Raw genomic sequence first — 24,683 nt, forward strand, 5'->3', positions numbered from 1 at the left:
ATGACTTCCTGAGCTCCTAGAGCGAATGCCCAGCTGTAGATTAGGTCCTGTGTTGCAGAGTCTCTCATGTTTACAACGACCCTCCGAGGAAATCGCTGTGGGGGCTGGTGGTTCTGGTTGGCTTCCCAGTACAGGCCCTCATCTGCCCATCTCCTTCCTAGGTTCACCCCAAGGGAGAATCAACTGCTGGTACAATTTGTCCGTGCCAGAGAGATGGCCGGGCATGGTTATCAGGGCCTGGGTGCGCATCTGGTGTTTGCCCCCAACTGCATTCCACAACTGTTTCTGTTTCTGGCCTCAAACCTCAGCAGCACCTGACTCCTTGGGGTCAAGATCACGAACAGTCAGTTTGCTGTTATGCCTCTTCCATTCACACAACTGAGTAGACGCAGTAAGCTAAGGTCTCCCTGGCCCACTGGGCCATCCCTCTCTCTCCTCTGTGCCCCTCTGGACGGCTGAGCATCCTGGTCCTGACCTTCAGAGGGCAGGAGGGACGAGCATGAGGTCCCACAGAGGGGACCGGCCTGGGTCACTGTGCTCTGACCTGGCTGCTTCTCAGACAGCTTAGCTTGCAGAGCTGGACGAAGGGTAGGGCTTGCCTTCCCTCTCGGCTACTGTTCCTCACGTGGCTCCCTGACACGGGACATTGACGTCTCCCTCTTACAGGGGAGAAAACTGAGACTCGGGAAGGCTGGAGTCACCTGTCTCCAGCTAGTAGGGGGCAGAGATGGGATTCAAATACAGGTCAGGCTGACACCACGGGGCCTCTCACGTGCTCTTGGGGGAGCGGGCAACGGCGCAGGAAATGCCCGCGTTGGTTAGGTCTTGCTATGGAACAAGTGTGCGGATTTGGAGGGACAGCAGCCGTTTGTTCTAAATTATGCCTGCTTGAGGCTGACATTTAAATGAGTGAGAATTCCATCAGGCACCACAGTCTAGCAGTCTGGGTAAGAGTCTAAAGACTGAGATCAGGAGGGAAGAGGACTATAACAAGAATTGGAAGCAAGGGCAGGACAGCTGGTTCCTCGGTCCACGCCTGGAGCCAGCAGGACTGGTAGAGCCCCGATCTTCTCTTAGCCAGAGAGGGAGAGCGCCCACTGGCACCTGGACTACTCTAGCCACGGTGGTCATGTGGTGGGTACCCTGCTCTTGACTGACTGGCCTTTTCCCTGGGGTCAAGTGCTCGTGCATCGCAAGGGCCAGTCTCATGGAGCAGAAAGCACGTGGCACTTGGGACTCCCTGAGCCTGCGTTCTAGTCCTGGCTTGGCTGCTGCCAAGCTGTATTATCTTGGGCCAGTCCCTCGAAGCCACTGAACCGTGTGCCCTTCTCTGCACCCGCCACCCCCCCACCCCATACAGTGGGGACCAAAGCAGACAGTGACAGGGTTCTCAGCAGCTGTTGCACGTGGAAGGCCCTGGAGTCAGGCTCTGATGTGCACTGCTGCTCTCTTGGGCAGCAAGTCTGCCTCCCAGACTCTCGTCCGGATGGAGAGAACATGGATTTAGACAGGGGAGTGGGGAGGAGAGCTTCATTCCAGCGCTGCCCAGTGGGTGCACTAGGACCTGCTGGGGGAGAACTCAGGTCTCTTTCCCCCCTCCAGTGACCAAAGCGGCATGGGCTCAAACCCTGGCTCTGATCCCCACCGGCTATGAGACATGGGACACATTCCTCAACCTCCCTTGGCCTCAGTTTCTGCATCTGTAAGGTGGGAGGAAGCCACAGCATCTGCCTTCTGGAATTGGTGAGACTTCAGAGAATGCATTAGCCAGGGAGCCCTGGATCGCGTGTGCTCGCGAAATGCTAGCTGACACGAGTAGCCACCGGAATGTGGCAGGTTCTGAAGGGCTCCCCACAGACGTCCACTCGGAGTGTCCACTCCTGACCGCTCTCCATGCTGGGCCCTGACTCCCGGTTTCCATCTACCTCCCCAATGACCTCCCCAATGTCCCTCAGACCGGCCTCATCCACACCTGAGGGGCGATCATCAATAAAAAGGGAGTGGAAACACTCCTCCCTTACTCCACTTGATCTCTGAACACATGCTGTCCCTCCAGGTTGCCCTTGAGACAGATCTGGGCCACCCTGGGCTCGTGGCCAAATTCCCCGGATGCACCTGGAGCATCCTAGAAGGCACAGCACCCCTGCTCTTGGCCACTGGTGGGGAAGCCACATAAAGGAAGGCCTTGCTTTCCCGACAAGCGAAAAGGCTCAATGCATGGAATGGGAGGGCGCCCAGGGTGGGACAAGTCCCATCCCCAGAGACACACAGAGCTGCTGCCAGAGGCAAGGAGAACTCTGAGCTCTAGGGAGTGAAACGTTAGGAAGAAAATATGTGGCAAAATTCAATGCACAGTCAGACTGGAACCTGGCGAGACCATCAGACTGGCAGAAGACGGAGGCCACACTGTTTCTGAACTGGTGGCATCCGCTCTCATTTTGTTAAGGACACAGCGGCTCTCTCTAGTGTAAGTACTTCTGCCGTGACACAGCCGTAAGCCCGTGGAGGCAGTTCTCGCTTGCCTGGCTCCCCTACTGCACTGTGAGCATCTAGGACTGAGGTGCTTGATATGCTGTTTACATTTTTTATTTTTATTTTTTAAAAGGTTTTATTTATTTATCTGAGAGAGAGAGAGATCACAAGTAGGCAGAGAGGCAGGCAGAGAAAAAGGGGGAAGCAGGCCCCCCGCTGAGCAGAGAGCCCGATGCAGGGCTCCTTCCCAGGACCCTGAGATCATGACCTTGAGCTCAAGGCAGAGGCTTAACCCACTGAGCCACCCAGGCGTCCCACATTTACATTTAAATTAAAACCAAACCACATTTAAAATTTGATTCCTCAGCCCCACAGGGCACAACTCAAGCTTTCTTTTTTTTTTTAAACTTTTATTTCAAGCCCGCACTAGCCACACATGGCTAGTGGCTGCTGCAGCGCAGGGCACAGTCACAGAACATTGCCATCACCACACAAAGATCCATTGCAGGGTGCTACCCGCTGTTGCCTGCCATCTAGAAGGATCTTAGCATGTGCTGAATGAATGAGTGAATCACCAAGGTCCTCTACTGTCTGCGGGCCAAAAAACGCAGGATTCAAGATAAAATCAACTCTTTCCCCCAGGACCGCCCCCCCCCCCACAAGTAATGAAAGAATGGGAAACAAACAAACAAAAAAAAACAAACAAAAAAAACAGCAAGCAGACAGACAATGTGGCTGAAATGCATTTAAACCCAACGGCGGCATCCCTTGGGTGAAACAGTCACATCCGTCTTGCCTTTTCCCTGCCACTCTCCTATCCTTCCAAGAACGTCCTCCCTTATCTGCGGCCGCAAAGACAGTGTTCTAAACCGATATAACCACTCTTGGCTTCCTGAAGAGCCACAGCGCTTTTCCACCAAGTCCCCTGAGAGCTCCAAGCACTCGGGCTGCTCTCTGTTTGTCCGGCGGATGCCCTGGGTCAGTCCTAGCCCCAAGAGAGCCCGACAGGCTGTCCGACCTCAGATACAGCCAGGAGACCCAGAACAGCTGGCAAGAGTGAAGCCAAGAGCATTTCTGCAAAGGCAGGAGGGTGCTCCGTCAGGCTGAAAAATAACAGGGCTGAGGAAATGATTATTTTGCTACTAGATGCGAACAAAACAGTTAACAGCATAATTACTGGCAAGTTTTTCCAGTTTCCTTGTGAACAACAGCCTGAGAAGCTATGCCCTTTCTGACTCACGCAGCAACTGGGCAGAGCTTTCCTTGGACAGGGTTTGGGGGTCTTTGAGGACGTGCATCTCTGAACATGCAAAGAAGAGAAGTGTCTGGATGCCGAGAAAGTGGCCACCAAGAGGGACGGACACACCCAGTGCCCTGGGTGCTGGGCCCCTCAGTAGGACTTCCCACCAAGTACTGAGGCTAACATCTTTTCCAGCAGAGCATTTACCTCCCTTTTTATCACTGTAATTAAGTGACTATGTCTGTGTCTCTCCTAGATCAGGGGTTTGCAGCTCTTGCTGTGTACTCCAACCACCTGGCGAGTTTGAAAAACTACACAGATTTTTGCTTCCCGTAAGGAACTTCTATTCATCTGGTCTGGGTGGGGTCATATTTTAAAGAATATTATACACACACACACACACACACACACACACACACATATATATATGTATATATCTGATATATTTCTTTCTTTCTTTCTCCCTCCCTCCCTCTCCCTCTCTCTCTCTTTCTTTACTAGGGTCCACGCCCAGCATGGAGCCCAACACCGGGCTTGAACTCATGACCCTGAGATCAAGACCTGAGCTGAGATCAAGAGTCAGACACTTAACTGACTGAATCACCCAAGTGCCCCTAAAGAACCTGAGTTAAAGGTATTTTGTGGGGCGCCTGGGTGGCTCAGTGGGTTAAGCCGCTGCCTTCGGCTCAGGTCATGATCTCAGGGTCCTGGGATCGAGCCCCCCATCAGGCTCTCTGCTCAGCAGGGAGCCTGCTTCCTCCTCTCTCTCTGCCTGCCTCTCTGCCTGCTTGTCATCTCTCTCTGTCAAATAAATAAATAAAATCTTTAAAAAAAAAAAAAAAGGTATTTTGAGGAAAATGTCCAAGAACCACGTGGACCCCTCACAATCCTGTTGAGAACCATCCCGGCTGTGGCAGGGACCCTGTGTTGCTGCCTGCTGTACCCACAGGGCCCAGTGCACAGCAGGTGCTCAGGAAGTGACTGCTGCGTGAAGGGATGGGGAAGACCAATTCCATCCGCACATCGATGGCGAGAGGACAGTCTGCGCAAGATCAGCCTTCAGAGTGGGCTCCAGACACTGCTGGAGACGGAGGACAGCCCCACCCCCTCCCACAGGACAGCTGCATCCGATGCGCAGCCCAGCAAGGGGCCATGGGAGGCTGTCCTGGGCTGAAGGGCATTCCCCTCCCCAGAATTCCCATCCAAAATAAGGTCATCAGAAGGTGACCTTATTTGGAAAGAGGGGCTTTGTAGGGGCAAATTAGTTAAGAGGAGGTCATACTGGATTCAGGCTGGCCCTAAACCCAATGACTGATGTGCCCATGACAAGGCATGTGGAGAGAGAGAAAGAGCGGACGGACGGCCCAACGAGGACAGATGCAGAGACTCGCGGGTTGCGTCAAGGCAAGGAGCGCTACTGGCGGCCGCAACCACCGGAAGCGAGAAGACACAAGGGAGGACTGTCCTCAGGAGCTGCAGAGGGAGCACGGCTCAGCCAACGGCCCTGATTTCAGACTTCCCGCCTGCAGAACTGTAAGGTCATGGAGGTGGTTGCAAGCCACCCTATCGGGGACTTCCTCTCGGCAGCCGCAGGGAACTAGGACATGTTGGACATGTTGGAACCAGAGCCTGGCAACTCTCCTCATGGGTGTCTCCAAACTCCGCTTCCCTCCCTCCCCACTTCTATGGCTCTGCTCTTTCTTACTGCCCTTCTCTCTCGTTCCCGGACCACGCTGGCTCTGCCCTGCCCCCAGGAACCTTGCATATGCTGTTCGCTTTGCCTGATAACCTCCACTCCTGCTTTTTCATAGTGGGCTCCCTTAAGGACATGGGTCGGTCCCCTCAGGACATGGCTTAAACACACTCTTAAGAGGTATTTTATCTTTCCTGACCCCTTCTTACTCTCCATCATGATGCCCTTCCATTATTGAATTTAGAGGCTCTCCGCTTCTCCCATAGAGTGTAAACTCTCTCAGGGAAGGAGCGAGGACCTTCCACTGTTCCATTTCCCAACACCTAGCAGTGCCTGGTGCTCAGCCTGGGCCCCACAAGGATGGAATATGTGAGCTGCACGTTTGTTTGAGTCTTCCAGAAGGCCGTGGGACCTGCTGCTTTGCCAGATGGCCATTTTCAGGGTCTGCTCTGCCTCCATCCTCCTGGGGGACTCTGATGACCCAGGAGCAGTGAGGGTGTGACTTGGGCTGAGACGGAGGGGGTCACAGGCGGGAATGTTCACGAGAAAGGTGGCAGGGGTAGAACTAGGCAGACCTGGATGGAGAGGAGGGGCAGAGCACACGGGCTTCCAGCTTCTGGTCAACAGGCAGGCAGGCGCAGCTACTGAGCAGGGTGGGAAATGACACAGGGGACTGATATGGGTCAGGTCGAAGTTCTAGAAGAATCATTGGAAAGCCATCATCTGTGGGAGACGATTCCCTGTACCCAGCCTCCCGCTTCTACCGAGAGCTGCGCCAGCTCCTCAACGTTTCCAAGGGTCACAGGGTCCTCTGCTTCAGGAGTTTATGCTCCTTAAAAAGAACAAGAAGCACCTTACACCTATTAGTATGGCTACTATCAAAACACCAGAAAAATGACATGTTGGCAAGAATATAGAGAGATTGGAACCCTTCTGCATTACTGGTGGGAACCTTTGTGCAGAAAATGGTTGGAAAGTTGATGCGGAAAACGGTATGGAAAGTCTTCAAAAAACAAAAATAAAACAACTATCACATGATCTAGTAATCCTACTTTGGGGTGTATCCCCCAAAAAACTGAAAGCAGGGAGGTGAAGAGGTATTTTTACACCCATGTTCACAGCAGCATTACTGACGGCGGAAAAGAGGTGGAAATAATCCAAGCACCTATTGTTGACAGAAGGAACATATAAGCAAAATATGGAACAAATAATCATGCAGCGGAATATTACTTGGCCATAAAAAGGGAGGTAATTTGGACACCTGCTACAACACGAGTGAGCCCTGAGAACATCATGCTCCATGAAATAAGCCAATCACAGAAAGCCAAGTACTGTTCATATGATTCCGTTTATATGAAGTCAAATTCACAGAAACAGAGTGCCGGCTGCAGGGGGCCAGAGAGGGGAGAATGTGGATTTGTCATTTAACGGGCACAGAGTTCCAGTTTGGAAGATGAAAAGCGTCCTGCAGATTAGTTGCACAGCAGTGCCAGTGAATGTACTCGGTGCAAAAAAGGTTAAGAGGGTAAATTTTACGTGATGTGTATTTAACTGTAAGCCTAAAACTAAAAGAACAAAGAGATATCATAGCCATAGGTGCTTCCCCTTTAGGCCATTCTGGCTTCTCTATGCTAGCCTCTGCCCGGGGAGTCTCCCCTGGAGGGGTATTTCATGCAAGGTGGGCCCTGGTCCCAAAACAGAAGGTGGCTGCCAGGCTCTGTGTGACGGAAGGCCATATGGCGGCCTGCATTCAGGAAGTTCATGATGACTTCCTGGGCTCCTTCCTCTGGGGAGGAGTGGAGACCACCCAGAACTTTCTAGGCATGGTTCTGGGGTCAGCAGAAGCAACCACCTCCTGCCCTGCTTGTCTCCCCACTCCCACCTGTGTCTCCCTCCCAACTGTCCCCCACAAAGGCCCAAGTGATCCCTCCAGATTGCAAATATGATTTCTCCTCGTTAAAACTGCACGGCTCATGGCTAAGGGTTCAACCACCCATCAGGTGATCCAAAGTCCCTGCAGGGACTGGCCTTGACCTACCTCACTGGTAGAAAGACCATCCTTTGCTCCTTTGTTTCAGCTACATTAGCTTTGAACATGCCATGGTTCCTCCTACCACTTGGCCTTTGCTCGGGCCGTCCCCTCTCCAGAATGCTCTCCTGGGACCCCTCATGATTCCACTGAGGTACTGACACCCATGATACACACCTCAGTTCACATGCTGCCTCTTCCGGAGGCTGTCCCAGGCCCCTGGCCCAGGTGAGCTTTACCTGTTGGGTGCTTCTAGATCCCTCCTTCCTTCCCTGCAGAACACCTGCCTTTCTTTGTAATGATGTGTTCACCCGTTTCATCATTCTGCTTAATGTCCATTTCCCTTCTGTTAGTAACAATGGCTGCTACATAGCGCTGTGTGCTAAGCACTTTATGTATAGGAACTCACTGAACCCTCTTAGCAACCATATGGGGTGATGCCAATATTATCCCCATTTTACGGATGACATGATTGAGGTACAGAGACATTAAGTGATTTTCTCAAGCCCAAATTCACAGACAGACAACAGAAGAGCTGGGATTTGAACCCAGGGGGTCTGGCTCGATCTTGACCACTCGGATGAGGGCAGGATCTACCTCTGCTTCTTCTCATGGTTGAGTATCTGCCTAGCACAGTGGCACACAGTAGGTGCTCAATACATATCTGTTGAGGAACAGAGAAAGTCAGAGAGAGCCCCATCTCCTGAACTCATCTGTGGGAGTGTGGGACTGCTCTCAGCTGCCTTCAGAAGGAAGCTGGATGGTGAAGGAAGGAACAAGTAAGCTTTGTGTTCAGACCCTAGGCCTACATCTCTCCCTCTTCAGCCCCTCAATCTGTCTCAACCAACTGGAAACACTGGGAACTAGGCCAGTGGGGGCTGGGCTGAGTGGGACAGGTCACCGAGCTCTGTGGACAGGGCTACATCCCATCAGCCTGACCCCAGCATCCCCAGGGCTCTGTCAGCAAGAGTCCTTGACTACCAAGGGCTGTGCAGACTCTCAAGGACAGAGCCCCAGCTTCTTGAACCAGATGAGGTCCTCTGTTCTCAGCACACAGCACGATCCAAGCTGACAGACACGGCTTGCAGGGAGCTCCCCAGAATCCCAGTTCCATCAGCTGATGAACAGAGAAAGGGTGGTGTGTCCACACAGTGGACAGCTCACCAGTCATAAAAAGCAACGAGGTGCTGATATAGGGTGTAATGCGGATGACCGACAGAGCACGTTAAGTGAAGGAAGCCCGTCATACACCCCTAGTGTATGACTCCATTTGTACAAAATATCCGGGAAAGGCAAATCCACAGAAGCAAATTACTGGTTCACAGGGTCTGGGTTGGGGACGTGGTGGATGGGGAGAGATGGACTGCTTACGAAGTACAGAGCCTCCTCCTGGGATGATACAAATGTTCTAGAACTGGACCATCAATGCCCTAAAGGCCACGGGATTGAACACTTTAAAGTGGTTCATTCTATATTAGGTCGATTTTGCCTCAATTAAAAAAAACAAAACAAAACTGGTTTTGCCACTTACTGGCTGTATCCTTGTAGTCAAATATCTTAACATCCTTGTGCCTCAGTGTTTTCATATGAAAAATGGGGATACTAAATATGTATACTTCATAGAGTTGCTGTCAGGACTACATTAGGCTCTTAGAATTATGCCTGGGATGTACTAAGTGCTGTGTTTGCATTTGCTGTGGTTGTGAATCGCTGTTACCAACAGGAATTCTTTGACCCACTCAAAAGTCTCTGGGCAGGGTGGCTCGGTCAGTTGGGTGTCTAGTGGGGAGCCTACTTCTCCCTCCAGCACCCCCCTCTGCTCATGTTCTCGCTCTCTCTCACTTACACACTCTTTCTTTCAAATAAATAAATAAAATCGGGGGGGGGGGGAATCACTGGGCAGACGCAGGGACTGAAAAGGAAGCAACTATACACAGAGGCCTGGGCATCAGTACTGATTAATTTAACTTCCTACCCCAGGCTGACCAGGATGTGTGCTAAACATAACCAAGGGTCTGACTTCCACAACACTGACCAGAGGTTCTGTTTTAATATTAACCTCCTCACATTTTCTTACACGGTGGAAGGTATGTTTTGAGGGATGAGGGTTAAGACAAAATACATGTAAAAGGCCCCAGCAGAGGACTGGACACAGAAAGTGTGCAGGGAATGTCTGCTGGACCCGGACGGAAGTTTTGCTCCATTAGTGTTATGGAAACATTGTATTTAGGACAGTTGAGAAGCCCGGACACCTGCTTCCTGTCTTTATGAGCTGACGTTTCCTGCTGAGGCACCCCAGAGAGGTTCTTATGCTCCTGGCCTGGGGCTCTGCTAGTGGCTTAGGAAAGAAGTCTGGGTCTACGGACAAGGGTCACTGAAATGTCTCCAGAGTGGGCCCCATTGGATTAGACCTTAGGGCAGTGGATCCCCAAGAGGCAAGACAGTAGACCCCAGATTTAGCTTGAAAAATGTCAACACTCTTTCCCTTGCAACATATACGCACGTGCATACGCGTGCACACCAGAGAGAATGTGAGGCCCCCCGAGGGGCCATAGATACGCTCAGCTCTCCTCTCGTGTGCATCTGATGCGACCCAGGACAGAGGGCCTAGTGAAGGATGGCCGGTGTGGCGTCTGTTATACTACGAGCCCAAACCAAGTAACAGTGTGAAATGCGGTGGTCCCTTGCAGCCCAACTAACGAAAAGTCACCCAGTGTAGCTTCCTGCCTTAGTAAACAGGATACACTCAACAGACCCACCACGTCCTTTGATGACTCAAGACCAGGCAGAGTCTCAGTGTTTGCAAACATCTCATTTTGTCCATGCCCTGGAGGCATAACCAACTCCAGCCGGAGCCCATGTGGGCCCGGGCGCCATGTCACAGCAGAGAAGGAAGGATTCTTTACACACACGTAGCCTGCATATTCCAAACATAGGACCATGCTTCTCATTCACAAACAGGTTGGTTCTAGCCTGTTTTTCTTGAGATACTCAGTTTTCATCATCCCACTTTGCTTTTCCCACTTTCGAGAGAGATGGGAGTTCAGGTAATATTGTGCTAGTCTCTCTGTGAGGAAAGGGAGAGAAGTCAGCAGCTTGGTTGAGGCCCACAGGATTCCACCGCTAGAATATCAACAGCCGGTATTTATCCAGCACTTTCTATGTGTCAGGCACGGTGCTGAAGCCCTGGATATTCAATATTTCATTGACGCTTCCTAACGTTCCTGTGAAATAGGTACTAACTAGGTCCCCTTCTCAGGTGTACAAATTGGGGTGCAGAATGCCGTGCACCTTGTCCCCACAGCCAGGGCGATGGCTCAGAACCTGTGACCAGGCTCTCAGTGTCCAGGGCCTACAAGGCTGGGGGCAGTCGAGATCAGTGAGTCCTTATGGCTAGAGAGGGGAAGAGTCTGGCTCCCCAGTTCGAGCTGGGCAGGGGGACACAGAGAGGTAGGGTCGAATCTACAACAGCCCAGAGCAGCCACGTTGGGTGGGCTCTGCCCTTGGAAAGCCCCTCTGTTTTCAGAGCCTCTGAGAAACTTCTGATGGGCACTCCTGTCCCTTTGAGGAGGCTCCTAAGTGTGCTCATCCTTCTCGGGATGGGAGTAGTGGTTCTGGAAGCTACAGATGGAGCGGCAGATGGGAAGTGAAAGCCTATCAGAGTTGCCCAGGATAAAATCATTCATCTGCAAAATTCATATGCTTTTGCGTGGGGCGACTTCACAGAAACAAAAGCAGGAGGAACCAGCAGGGCTCGAGGCGTGAAGTGCCTCTGGCCATGAGGCTGGCAGAGTGAAGCGGGCAGAAGAACGGGGGGAGCACAGAAATGACGGCAGCGGGGCGGAGGCAGGGAAGGACAGACGGACCGAGGCACAGAGGGACCTGGAGCACTGAAGCTAAGAAAGCAAAAAATTCCAGAACTCTCTTCTCTGAAACCCCAAATCAGTTTGGCACGTGGTCTAGCAAAGGATTCCCAGGCCCCTCGGACATACAGGAGTTTCAGCCTTGGATGCCGCTCAGGAATGAGCAGTTGACATTTACAGAGTACTTGGTAAGTGCCCGATCCTCTGCTAGGTTCTGTGATCGGATCCTGGTTTCACAAAGACTGAATTTCCTCGCAGATGGTCATATGGCTAGTGAGGTGGCAGAACTCAGACTCGAGCCCTAAGCCATCTGCTGGGCTTCTCATCACCCACCCTCCTGGAGGCTGTAATGCTAGAGATCCCAATACCCTGGCCCGGCTGAGCTGGTTGAGGCCATGGTTGTGGCAAGTCAACACAGGGCCCCTAGGGGGCAGCCTCGTGAGCACAGGAATGCCCACCTGACCTCCAGAGGTCTCTGGCAGAGTACCACCCCTTGACCTAGGATGAGGTGACCTCTGGGGTCTCCACCAGGGGTCTACAGGATCAATGAGCAGACTTGGGACCACAGGTGACCTTCCTACCTCCAAGGACCTTCCCATGTGAGGGGCGGGACTGGCTCCCGTGGTGCTCTCTACATACCCTGGGGCCATCTTGCCACTCTAGCTCTGGCTAACTTCCCCAAGGGCCAACTTCAAGCAGAAAGAACACCAGCCTTGGAACAGCAGAGAACTGGTTCTCATGTCCACTCTGCCACATATTTCTTACATGCCCTTGGGTCCCAGGTTGCCCTTCTATAAAACAAGTTTGCTTTGAGGGTTGAACGAAGTGGCTGCCTTATTAGCTGTTATGCTCAACATTTGGGGATGACTTTGAACTCAGTCCTTTCTTGGAAGACAGAGGGGGAACATCCTCACTTGCTTCTCTCCACTCGCCTCTCCTCATTCTTTTACTATACTCCCTCCATTTTAAAAGATCTCAAATGCAGCAAGGTCATCTCTGACCCATGTCTTGTCCATACTGTTCTCTCCCTCAGGAAAGGTTCTCAACCAGATGTAATTCTGCCCCTTGGGGACACTGGGCAATGTCTGGGGCTAACTGTGGTTGTCCCAAGTTGGGGTTCAGCATGAGCAGATCTAGTGGACCGAGGCCAGGGGCTGCTTCTACACGTCCTGCCATGCCCGGGATGGTCCCTACACCAAAGACTCATCCAGGCTACTAATGTCAGGAGTGTTCAGGTGGGGAAATTCTAGTTGAGAAGGAGCTCTTTCTCATCTGCCTGACAATCGCTTCTTAGCCTTCAGTTCTCAAGTCCAAACTTGGCACATTCAGAGGCCTTTCTGACTGCCTGACCCTGTCCCCCCCACCCTACCCTCTCATTTTCTAGCTCTTTAACTCTTCACATGGCACCTTTAATTCTACTCTCCCAACTAGGGCACATGCACCATCAGGTAAGGTTGGGGCGCATTTGCTCACTAAATGTCCAGGTAGTACCTAGCACAGGAGTCCCTGACCACATGTTTATGGAATGGGCACCCGAACAAGTGAATAAGGAAGTAAGTAAGTTAAGATCTGCCAGCCCTGTTTCATAATCTGCTTACCCTTGCTCTCCTCTGAACAAAAGAAAAACAGGGATCTTTCTAACAACCATCATCTTTCTCAGGTTGCCAGGTGGACCCTGCCGAAACTGACCCGACTGTGACATCCCCAGGTCCTCTCCAGGGCCCATGGCTTCCCAGCAGACAATGAGATGCCACCAAGCCAAGGAGGGCACCAGGATTGCACTGTGAAGGAGACAGAGACTGTTTCTAGCTTTGAACAGTGAATATCCCTCTCTGCCTGGAGTTTATTTGGTTCAACCCCCAACTCCTGGGGATGTATGGTCTCCATAACGGATGGCACCAGGAACGACGGTCAGTATTTTAAGTGTGACAGTCACGTGGATGTTAGCTTAAAAGGGATGCATACTAAAACTCTTACAGATATGACATGGTGTCTGGGAAGCACTTCGATGGGGAAGTGGGGGAGGGTACAGCTCTATCGGCACTTGGCTACGACCTGATTCGAGCTGAAACTAGGTGATGTGCACGTTGGGGGTTCATTAAACTGTGGTTGGCATTCCAGTGCCTGCTTGGAAATCGCCCTGATTTAAAAAAATAAAAAATATATTATTTTTTTAAGACGCCTTCATCTGGCTGTTGCAGGAATGCTGGCGCCATCAGAGGAAGGCAGGCCCCGCCCCCTGCCCTGGCGCCATCAGAGGAAGGCAGGCCCCGCCCTTTGCTCCCCATCCTCTTCTCCTTTTTAGCCCCACCATGAATCAGGCTGGAAGACACAGTCAAGCAAAGAGTGGCCTTCTGGCAGGAAATAAAGCTCATTTTCTTGCCTTTTTTTTTTTTTTTTAACCTCATGACATCTTTAGAGGGGTTTCCTCTGCTTATGGCCGATTCTCAAGAGCAGATCAGTGTTTGTGCAAAGGGACGGACCTTCCTGGTGGCATCGGAGTTTCTTGGGGCTTCGGGGCTGCCGGCTGCTGGGGAAGTGCCACACGGTTGTGGCCAAGGGCACACAGGAGCGCCCGGGGCTGGTGTTGCAGAGCAGTTCCCCATTTTATCGTTTCACGTGAAACCTCCCAATCTTAAAACGTGGGCAAGCCTTTCGGTTGGGACAAGTTATAGCCACCAAACATGCACACACGCAGAGTGAGCCTCAAACAGCCCAAACATGCGTGTCCGTGACTGCCGCGCCGTCACAACAGACCTGCTGCTCCCCTTTCCGACACCAGAGTCAGACCCGGTTCTGCCCCGAATCAAACACGCCCACGGCACCCACATTCTAGAAGCAACCTGATCCTCCCCCAGAATTCCCTCCGACCTCCTACTACTCCATCCGTCACCTGCTCTGTTCCAGCCACCCTGAGGCCCCTTGCTCCCCCAGCAGAGCAAGCACAGCCCCATCTCAGGACCCCACAGCTGCTGTTCCCTCGGCCTAGGGCCACGCTCCGGGTCCCAGACACTCGCTCCTCCTCCTCCTGTTCTTCTCAGGAAGGACTTACCCAGCCGCTCCTGCTAAAATTGTTAACTCTCCCAGCTGGTTTCTTCTGCTTTATTTTTCTCATGTGCCATTTTACTAATTTTGTTTGTTTTCCCCCCATGCCAACTTGAATGGAAACTCTAGCTGGGGATGGGTCTTTCTGGCTCCTGGATGTACCCATGAACGCAGCTGGGTCCGACTCGGACCCCCGGCAGAAGGAGCTCACAGGCCAGGCCTCTGCGGTGCGTCACTGGGGCACAAAGCACCTGCACCCCGGCCTCCAGCGAGAGCAAGGCCACCTTACCTGATGGGGTAGTCGGCGGCGCTGAGGTTGATGAAGAAGTCCCAGGGCCAGTCGGTCATCTCCAGAAGGTCCCGCATGCTCTGCAGGTACGTGGACAGGAGGCTGGCGCCTCCCCAGATGGTGGCCATCCTCCAGGGCGTAACACGAACGTTGCCGTACTGTCCGGCGAACTGCAGCACTTGCCGATGCAAGTAATTCGAGCGCTTTCCCCCGGGGAGAGAAGAAGGGACATTCAGCGGCCCAGAACATGGGCGGACGTGCCCCTCACCCCCTCTGTCTCCCTTCCCGTTTAGGTGACATGGCTTCTGAACAGCGTGGACTTGGCCAAGGAACTGGTTCCAGCTGGGAGTGTCCTTTCTATGGTGGCCTTCAAAACCTTATTATTTTTTTAAAATTTCCTTCAGTTACTTGAAATGCTGACTCCCAGGCCCCACCTCTGAGCTAAGCGCTCACAAGGCGTGGGCTGGTGCCCAGGACTCTGCATTTTCTAAAAGATTTTATTTATTTATTTGACAGACAGAGATCACAAGTAGGCAGAGAGGCAGGCAGAAAGAGAGGGGAGGGGGAAGCAGGCTCCCTGCCGAGCAGAGAGCCCGATGCGGGGCTCGATCCCAGGACCCTGGGATCATGACCTGAGCTGAAGGCAGAGGCTTTAACCCACTGAGCCACCCAGGTGCCCCAGGACTCTGCATTTTTAAAGACTGACACATGTGGTCTGAGGATGAGCAGCTAGGAAGTGTGACTGTGTCTAAACCTGATGAGTATTTCGAGGGGCAGGATTCCTCCACCGGCCCCTCTCACAGGCCTGCTGTGATCAACCATTCTCTTATGCTTTCTTGATGAAGGGGTCAGCAGACCAACAAAAACCTCCCCGCCAAGACAGCACAGGGGTCGGAAAGCCTGCTGCGGGGTTTTGTAAATAAAGTTTTGTTGGAACACAGCCACACAGACACGTGCATTTCTCAAGGCTGCTTTCCCACTCCAATAAAGAGCAGAGTCCCTGTGGCAGGAGCATATGCCTGCAGAGCCTAATATATTTACCACCTGGCCCTTCATGGGAAACATGTGCCCACCTCTGGGATGGCCAGCCTCCCAAAGTGGCCGGAAGTGCACGGGCCAGTGGGGCAGTGAAGAAAAGTTTTATGGAGAAAGTCTAAAGTCACAGATGGGAACTTTGAAAATAACATGCAAATGCACGCACACATGTGCTTACATGCATGCATGTACACACACACGCGCGTGCGCGCGCGCGCACACACACACACACACACACACACAGTCTCCTGGAGGGGCTCGGAGGAGAAGCCGCTGATCAACCTACGAGTCTTGCCTGAAAGGGAGCTGGCCTGGAGAGGAGCTGACAGACCGGCGGAGAAAGCCAGCAAGTGACAACTGGGGGCGTGGGGCAGGGGGCGGGCGGGGGTCCTCACCTTGTCCACGTGGATGTAGTAGAAGTGGTCTTTGTGGTAAATGGCCTTGAACATGCGCTGCAGCTGCCGAGAGGCGCGGCCGTGGACCACCAGCACGAAGGCGATTCGGACTGGGTTGGCGAGCATATATTCCACCGAGTCCTCGTCCCACTGCACGTTCTTGTTGGCTTTGCCTGGGGGAAGACCCGAGAGACCACGGGGTGGGGTGAGCATCCCAGGTTCTTTGCAGGGGAGTGGATGGGGAGCTTCTCTGATGCTTCATCTTGGGGACTATCTGAAGGGCATGGTCATGGTCATATGGGGCCCTAAGACCTCAGGCAGCCCAGGCAAGCTTGTCCTGGACCCTTACACTGTCCTGGTGCATGCATGGGGGTCTCTGAGGTCCTCTGAGGTTCCCACCTCCAAGGAGCTCTAAAAGCTGATGGAGACACAAAGACTTGTAATAAATCATCGAACAAGGCAAGAGGAAATGAGAGGTATCTCTGAAGGGGAAGGAGCAGTTAATTCTGAGCTAGGAAACATAAGACACAGGAACTGGTTTTGCCTGCCCAGAATCCACTTTCCCTTCTCCTCTGAACAGCATCCTTTTTGGTAAACATTGTGGAAAGAACAGATAAGATGACACCTGCCCTCTTATGTTTAAGTTCACAGCACAGTACTGTTGATTAGAAGCACGAGGTTGCACAGAAGATCTCTAGAGCTTACTCATCTGGCACAATGAAACCGTTACCAGGCAGTATTTTGGAGGGCATCATTCCCTCCTCTGTTTTCCGAGTCTATGGATGGGGAGGGTCTCCCTCCATTATCAGTGACAGGGAAGGTCCCAGAGCTCAAGGCCTGGCCAGTCTGAACACAGCATCTCCCTAGCAACAGCCTGTATGGTTCAGAGGTGGATGAGTGACCTACCCAAGCTAATTAGCCCAGAACACAGAATTCTAGGCTTTTGTTGGAACAACTAGATTACAGAGGTTCCCTTTCTGGTATACACAAAACTGGAAGATTCTAAGGGACGTTTTAACCCCACATGGAGAAAGATCACCTGAGAGGAAAGAGAATACAGAGGAAGCAATGCAGTGACGGGACCCTATGCAACAGCACTATGTGACTTACTCCATCAGCCTAGCTGGACATCAGCCACCATCATCGCGCAGTTTTCTTTGAACACCCAGATCCTGTATCAGACCCACCTGCATCCCCCTGGTTCCAGATGTCTTTTATTCTATAAGTAGCCTTCAAGACTCCTTTTCTCCTCCTTGCCCTTGCCAATACTCCCAGGGCAGGGTTTCCAGGGAGTACAGAGCTTATCAATGGCTTAGTTCATTACAGTTTTGACTAGAGCTCTCCTGCCTCTCTTCAGCCTGATTTCCTTTGGGTCAAACCCAGTTTCTTCTGGGTTCTAGGTTTATGAGACCCAGAATGTCGTCAGGGTCACAGCTGCAGGTGTCCTGGGTGTCAATTTGGAAAACAGGGAGTGTTTAGCCTCCAGGTCAGGAGATCAGGAGCCTGTCAGTGTCACTGGAAAGCTGAACGGCTGCCAAATGAACAAGGCTCCTTCTAGGCTGTTCCAGAGGACAGGATGAAACTAACATGGCTAGTGTCCAAATCACAAGGCACAGCCTCTGTGGCCTGCGTGCTCTGGCTCGGGAAGGCCTCTGTACCCCGATCGCCCTACTCTCCACTCTGGACCTGGCCTTCTTTCTTTCCCTTGAGCAAGTCTGTTTCTGCCTCAGGACCTTCTCCCTGGCTCTTCTAGCTCCCTAGATCTTTGCATGGCTGCATCTGCCCGTCATCAGTTCACAGCTTAACAAAAGACCACCTGCCCCCATCAGCCACATCACTCTCTTCTACCTCACCTTAGCCTGACTTTCTGCAAAGCATTAACACCATCTGAAACTGTGTATCTGCTCACTTGTTAACTGTTTGAACACCCCACTGGAATATCAGCTCCATGCGAAGAGGGGCTGTCTCAGCCTTCTTGGTCATCAAACACACAAGTCTGTAACAGTATCTGGCACACCTCTGGTTCTTGATGAAGAAAGAAGTTATAGGCAGAGTACATTCTGGTTTGTTACCATAACAATCACAATGCATTTTACTGAGCACTGACCAGTGCTTGCCATCCATCATTTCACTCAATCCTCTCTCCCGTCCTGTGGGAGAGTACTATTAGTCCCATTTTGCTAATGAGGAAAACATAGCCTGGAGAGGCCAAGGGATTTGTTCGTTAAAGGTCACACTGCTGTAACTGGTTCAGCTGTGATTCGAACCCAGGTCTCTTTCCAGAGCCGATCCCCTGAAACGCTAACACACACTACATTACCATGCCTAGACTTTGGAAAAGTTGATAATAATTCTGCTTGTTAATGAAATACCCTGTGAATTCACCATTGCAGGGAGGTAGGCAATGCATTCGAAGGCTATCACAGGTACTGCACAGAGGGTTCCTCTACCATGTGGGAGGCTGACTCGAGGTGGCCAAGAAGATCACTCTTTTCATCCAGCCGTCCATCCGAATCCAACCACCCAACCAGCAAACCATTCAGCTCCCCATCCAGCACAGCACCTTCAATGGCTTATCATCCAGAAAACCACCCATCCATTCATCCGTTCCACCCATCCACTCATCATCTTTAAAACCATCCATCCATCTGCTTACCCATCATCCTCAAAGCAAATCATCCATGCCCCCACTCTTCCGACCATCTATCAACTCATGGATCCATGCAATATTAACTTAGCCTATACTACGCGCCAAGTACCGTGCTAGTTACTAGAAAAAGAAAATTTGGGGGGGGGGTGGGGAATCCTTTCCTTTGAGGAGCTCTCAGCCAACTAAGGAAAAACAGAAGACAACGATCAATTGTTTTAGGACCAAAGCGTGTTCAGGTTACCCTTGGAGGGCGAGAAAGAAGCGAGCAATCCGCCTGCAGGGACAGAGGCTATCTCAGCAAGTTTGGCCCAAAGCTCCTGAGCGCCTCTCATCAAGTGCTCCAGATGGATCCCAGCATCTTTAGGCTCCTTGGCTGTTCAATCAGTAGCTGCAAACCTGGGGTAATTATCATCTTGGCTCTGGTTGAGGACAGCCTGAGCAGCAACCAGATAGGGCTATCCTCTGCCCTCTCCTCTTCTCCAAACCCATCACAAATACACTGGGCTTTCTTGGTGACTATATGAGAGGGGCGCACCTGCGGTAATCATGTCCCTTTAAACACTCCTGCAACTTTATCCATCCATCCTTCCGTCCGTCCATCCGACCATCCATCCATCCACTCAACCAACCACCTACTGACCCACTCACCCCATCCTGCATCCTTAAACCCTCCCACACGCCAGCCCTGGACAAAGGCTGGAGGACAAAGACATGCGGGATGGGAGCCTGTTTTCACAAGAGGATTGTGAACAGACTACGGAATGCGAGAATCTAAAATAAAAAATAAGGTATAAGAAAAGCTTATTTCTCTCCTTCCCATGACTGTAGCTCAAAGGCAGCACACAGATCTTTACCATGCTGGCAGCGGCCTCTCCTTGCCTCCTTTGGAAACTCTTTATCAGACAAAAGAGGATTGTTTAAAAATAACGGGTACTTAGTGTCACTTTTTTGCATCTGGATGTCACTGGGTGATTTTTCAAAGGCCTAAACTAAATGTGGCCCACGACACAGTATCTTAGAGGAATTTCACTCTGGAGAGGCTCCTGCTGGCCCTCAGGTAACACTGCTCATCCCTGCCCAAGTTCTCGGGGTAACAATGACCTGGAGTTCTTAGTGACTGGGGCTGATGGGGCCTTTGGAGTCAGCAGTAGATGTCTGTTGCCAGGTTGCTGAATGAATGACTGGATGAAGGAATGCCTTCTGGCTGCCCTGGTCCAGAGGAGCTGACGTCATTTGAGGGCCTTGCGCACCAGCATTGTGCTGCGCGGCAGGTGCGGAGCTGGAATTTAGCTTTGGGAGGGATGCACTGTAAGGCTCCAAGGCTCAGAGAGGTCCCCATGTTTCCCCAGGGTCGCACAGGGAATGCGGAGAGAAGCAAGGAGTGGAAGCCCCAACCCAGTCCAGCTACCTCCCTCTGCCCTCCTGGGAATCAGAGAGCAGGGAGATGGGGAAGGCTGGCGGGAAGACTGTAGGGTGCTGTGTGCTGAGGTGGAAAGAAACCTTTTGCAACCTTCTTAAAAAAAAAAAAAAAAAGATTTTATTTATTTGACAGGAAGAGCATGAGCAGCGGGGCGAGGAAAGGCAAAGGGAGAAGCAGGCTCCCCGCTGAGCAGGGACCCTGAGATCGCGGCCTGAGCTGAAGGCAGATGCTTAACCAACGGAGCCACCCAGGTGCCCCCTTTTGTAACTTGCTTTAGGGTTTTAGAATGAAGAGCAGACTCACAGACAGACACCGACGTGGATGCTTTCCTGCTGAAGAAAGGAGCCGAGCCCCAGGAAATCAGGCGCTATCATTCCGGCAACTGAGTCTCCAGACTGAAAGCCGTCCCTGGGTCAGACGGCTGGTCTGGGGAGCAGCAGAGAGAAGAGAGAACACAAACCCAGAGCTCTTCTGGAGTACAGCTATTTTGAGGATAAGGGTGGGTGGGAAAGAACCAAAATACCTGAAGAAAGGAGAGTCACACGGAGGGGGGAATGAGGGAGAGGGGCAGAGGGGACAGACAGAAATAGAGACAGAGACAGACCCAGAGAGGGAGCGGGGTTGCAGACAGGCCACGCTCACACCTTGAGAAAAACAGAGGGAGACCCACAGGCAGCAGGACCTCCCCCTGACCCCCACCTGGGTAGAGAGAACCATATAGAGAGACCTACCCAGAAACACTGAGAAAGACAGAGACACACACACAGGTACAAAGAGAGACAAATGCAAGTGATCTGATGCTTGTAGAGAGGCTGGGAGAAAATGAGGAAAGAGGGGAGCCACCATGGAAAAGTCGGATCCACTTAACCCCACACCACGGCAGCCACACTTAAAAACAAAGGCAAATGAAACCCCCAGAAGCTCAAAAGGCAAAAATGCCTCCAGGCCTTTTCTATGGCCCTTGGTACTTCCCAAACCTGCTGCCCCCTCACCTAGGTTCTGCGCCGTCATGAGCCCAGGGATGGAGCTGGCAGGACACCCTTAGGCTGGCTCCAGAAACAACTGTAACATGCATTCGTACATTCTGGCACACAGTAGGACCTCAATGCATTTTGCTGAACAACAAGAGAGGGAATGAGAGAGTTTTGTCCCCACATGGCGGCACAGGGCAGGGGTGCTATTCAAAAGGGCTGAGGTTCACACGATGCCCTTTGCCTGCTGCCAACAACCACTTTCCTATTTTTGTTGCACACCCCTGGCTCCTGTAATGACCATTCCAGCCAGCTGCTCTGACACGGGGGTGGGGAGCTGGAGATGACCAGAAGCCGTGCCACAGACAGGATGGAGACGCCCCATGCGGCGGCCCCCTCCACAGCCCGGCCCCACTGCTGAGGCTGTGGTCTAGAAAAGCCTCCTCTACCAGGAGGGGGTCTTCAGCGGACTGCGGTGAGACGGCCAGCACAAGCAGGAACTGGGCAAATGTTCTCTCCTACGCTGCTGGCAAGGCTGGAAATGGCCACAACTTTACCAGCAGTGATTTGACAGCAAGAATTATGATTTTAAATATGCATGGCCCTTGACCCAGTAACTCCACCCCCAAGAATCTATCCTAAGGGAAGGAGAAGAAAGCATGTCAGTCTCTACGTACAAAATACACTTTCATTCATTTATTCGTTTATTTGGTGTCTTATTTTTTTTTTTTTAGAGAGAGATTTTATTTAATTATTTGACAGCAAGAGAGAGAGAGATCACAAGTAGGCAGAGAGGCAGGCAGAGAGAGGGGGGAAGCAGGCTCCCCGCTGAGCACAGAGCCCAATGCGGGGCTTGATCCCAGGACCCTGAGATCATGACCTGAGCTGAAGGCAGAAGCTTAACCCACTGAGCCACCCAGGCACCCCATTTGGTGTCTCAAAGGTGCCAGGCGCAGTTCTTGCCATATTAGTGGATTCAACAGAGTCCTTCCCTGCATGTTCCTTAGTTTAGTGGTAGAGAGCCAATAAAATAAGTAAGCAAACAGAAAATACAGATGCTAATCATGACACAGGCCATGAAAAAGGGAACAAAGGCACATTAACGGAAGAGGTTTATTTAACTACGGTGGCCAGGGGACACTGATGTGGGCATATGCAAACAAGCTTTGAATAAAATGAGGGAGTGAGCCATGTCATTATCAGGGATGAGGAGGATTCTGGGCAGCTGGCATAGCAAGTGCAAAGGTCCTGAGGCCTCGACCTCAACAGTGTTTATAATGGTCCAAAACAGGAATTGCCCTAAAAGGTCTTATTAATACATATTGATACAGAACATTGCCTATATATATAAAATATATAATATACCCAGCAAAAGACAATTTCTAATATGTAATCCCTAATAATTTATAAGACATGCTTCCACATATTAACAGAGGTTCATACGGCGACATGACAGTTTTCCTTTCTTATTTATACCTTTCTGCATGATCTGCATTTGGTTTTCATTTTATAACAAAACAGAACAAAGGTGATGCTTACTGGTAATTCTAATATCAACTGTTTATCGAGTGCTCTTACACATTATGCATTTTCTATGATTTTATATATATGTATACACACACACACACACACACACACACACACACACACATTTTTACTTCTAACTAAAACCCTGAGAGAAGCGTTCCTGTCCTCCTGTAATATGACTAACGAAGCTGAAGCCCAGAGAAATCCCACATGGGAGGCGGCACGTCTGGGACACTGAGCCCCCTCACTGCCATGATGCTCAGTAAACTGTCACCATTACAAAAAAGAGCAAAACCTGCCCCTAGAAGCAGCATGCCTGTCAACTTTCAGCTGCAATACAGCTCATGGTGACATGCGGTTAGAGCGACGTGGGTCTTCACAGAGACCCAAACACTGCCCAGCTCCTAAAAAAAACCCTATGAATTCACCATCCCATTGGATGCCCGTAGCACAAAACAGAAAATAAGTGGGAGAATCAGATGAGGGACAGCAAGAGAAGCGGACTTCAGACCAGTGTTAAAAAGCCAGTCTGTGGGGGAGAATGTCAAGCAGACTTCTGCGATGCAGGTGTGAAGGCCAAGCAGAGAGAATCGTGGAGCGCTCCGCCAGTTCCTACCTGGGCCATGTTCGGCCTGTTGCCCAAACTCTGTATTTCTCATTATGGTCTTGGGTCAGATAAGGATTCTGTAACCTCGGGCTCCAGAGAGACGCTGGAGAAGCAGCTACCTTGCAAGGGTCACTGTGTTGTACAGATGCTGTGACGCTGTTAGTGACCTTGCAGGAAGACCATCTGGGAGGGGAAAACACGGTGCAGGGCCCTCTGGTCAGACAGACCTCAGACAAGCCATGCAAGTACCCCGAGCCCCAGTCTTCCTGTCTGTAAAGTGGGTATGTTATAATCACAGCCTCTGTGTCACAGGAACTTCTGTGCCCAGCACCAAACACGGTGTCTGGCATGCAGTGAACTCTCGATAACAGTCGGTGTTGGTGTCACCATTTCGACGATGCTGTTCCTTCACAGGGATCAGCACCAAGCTCTGTTTAGCTAATGGGCCCAGGTACAGGCTCAACCCCAAGACCACTCAGGGTCCCAAGGCTGTGCACACACTGCTTACAAATAAACATCCAGAAACAGAGCTCTGCTCCATAGCTGGGGCCTCGGACAGTTAGTAACAACCATGATGGGTGGTAACTATTTATGGCAATCGTCCTTTTGCAGTGTCTACAACTGTCAAATCCTTACATCACACACCTGAAATTAGTATGTTATATGTCAACTGCATCTCAATTTAAAAAACAGTAAACATAAGCACAAAAAATCTATGACACTGCTAAAAAGAAAAAAAAAAAAAAAAGCCAAAACCCAAACCAACCAACAAAAAAACAAATTGTAAGAAGTCACTTGGCCAGAACAGTTATTCCACCAACAAAGCCGTCAATGCTATTTATACTCTGAAAGAGCCTCTCCTGCCCGCTGTGAGGGGAGCAGCTTTCTGACTTGCTTCCCAGTCAGAGGGTTGGTTGCCCTGGGAAGGGACAGAAGCGGAGGCAGGGCTGTGTGCACATTCCTACTGCCCGGGAAGCCACGGGCTATGGTCAGCCTGTCATTCTGCTCTGCTTCTTCCCGGAGGTGGGGGGGACTTCGGGAGGATATGGTTCCTCTCTGACCAATGGTTCTTCCTCTCTCAAGCAGGGTTGATTATACTTGTTCTACTTTTAATTTGGGGGGGCGCCTCCATTCTGTTTTCCAGAGTGACCACACCACCTTGCATTCCCATCAGGATGGATGCTGAGGACATGACGCAAGGTGAAATACACCCTTCGTGGAAAGGGACACACTGCATGAGGGCCCCTGCGAGAGGCATCTACAGTAGGCACCTGCATAGCATCAGTGAGTAGGACGGGGCGGCCCGAGGCTGCGGGTGGTGGGGATTACTAAAAACGGGCCTGAAGTTCCAGGCAACCAGGACGAGTCAGCTCCAGAGACCCGCCGTACAACACTGAACCCTTAGTCACAGGATTGTGCGCTTGAAGATGTGTTGAGAGGGGAGATC

At 51.5% G+C, this 24,683-nt stretch overlaps 1 protein-coding gene across 2 annotated transcripts in view; it reads right to left on the minus strand.

Moving 5' to 3' along the window:
* XYLT1 (xylosyltransferase 1) overlaps positions 1-24,683 on the minus strand; it is a 298,678-nt gene that overhangs the window by 59,336 nt on the left and 214,659 nt on the right. For both annotated transcript variants that reach the window (XM_082714896.1, XM_082714895.1), the window contains 2 exons: positions 16,062-16,234; positions 14,632-14,834 (listed from right to left, as the gene is read on the minus strand). In XM_082714896.1, the coding sequence (XP_082571022.1) occupies positions 14,632-14,834; positions 16,062-16,234 (376 nt within the window). The remainder of the gene's footprint in view (positions 1-14,631; positions 14,835-16,061; positions 16,235-24,683) is intronic.

This window comes from Mustela nivalis (genome assembly GCF_964662115.1).
Source record: "Mustela nivalis genome assembly, chromosome: 19".
Classification (NCBI taxonomy): Eukaryota; Metazoa; Chordata; class Mammalia; order Carnivora; family Mustelidae; genus Mustela; species Mustela nivalis.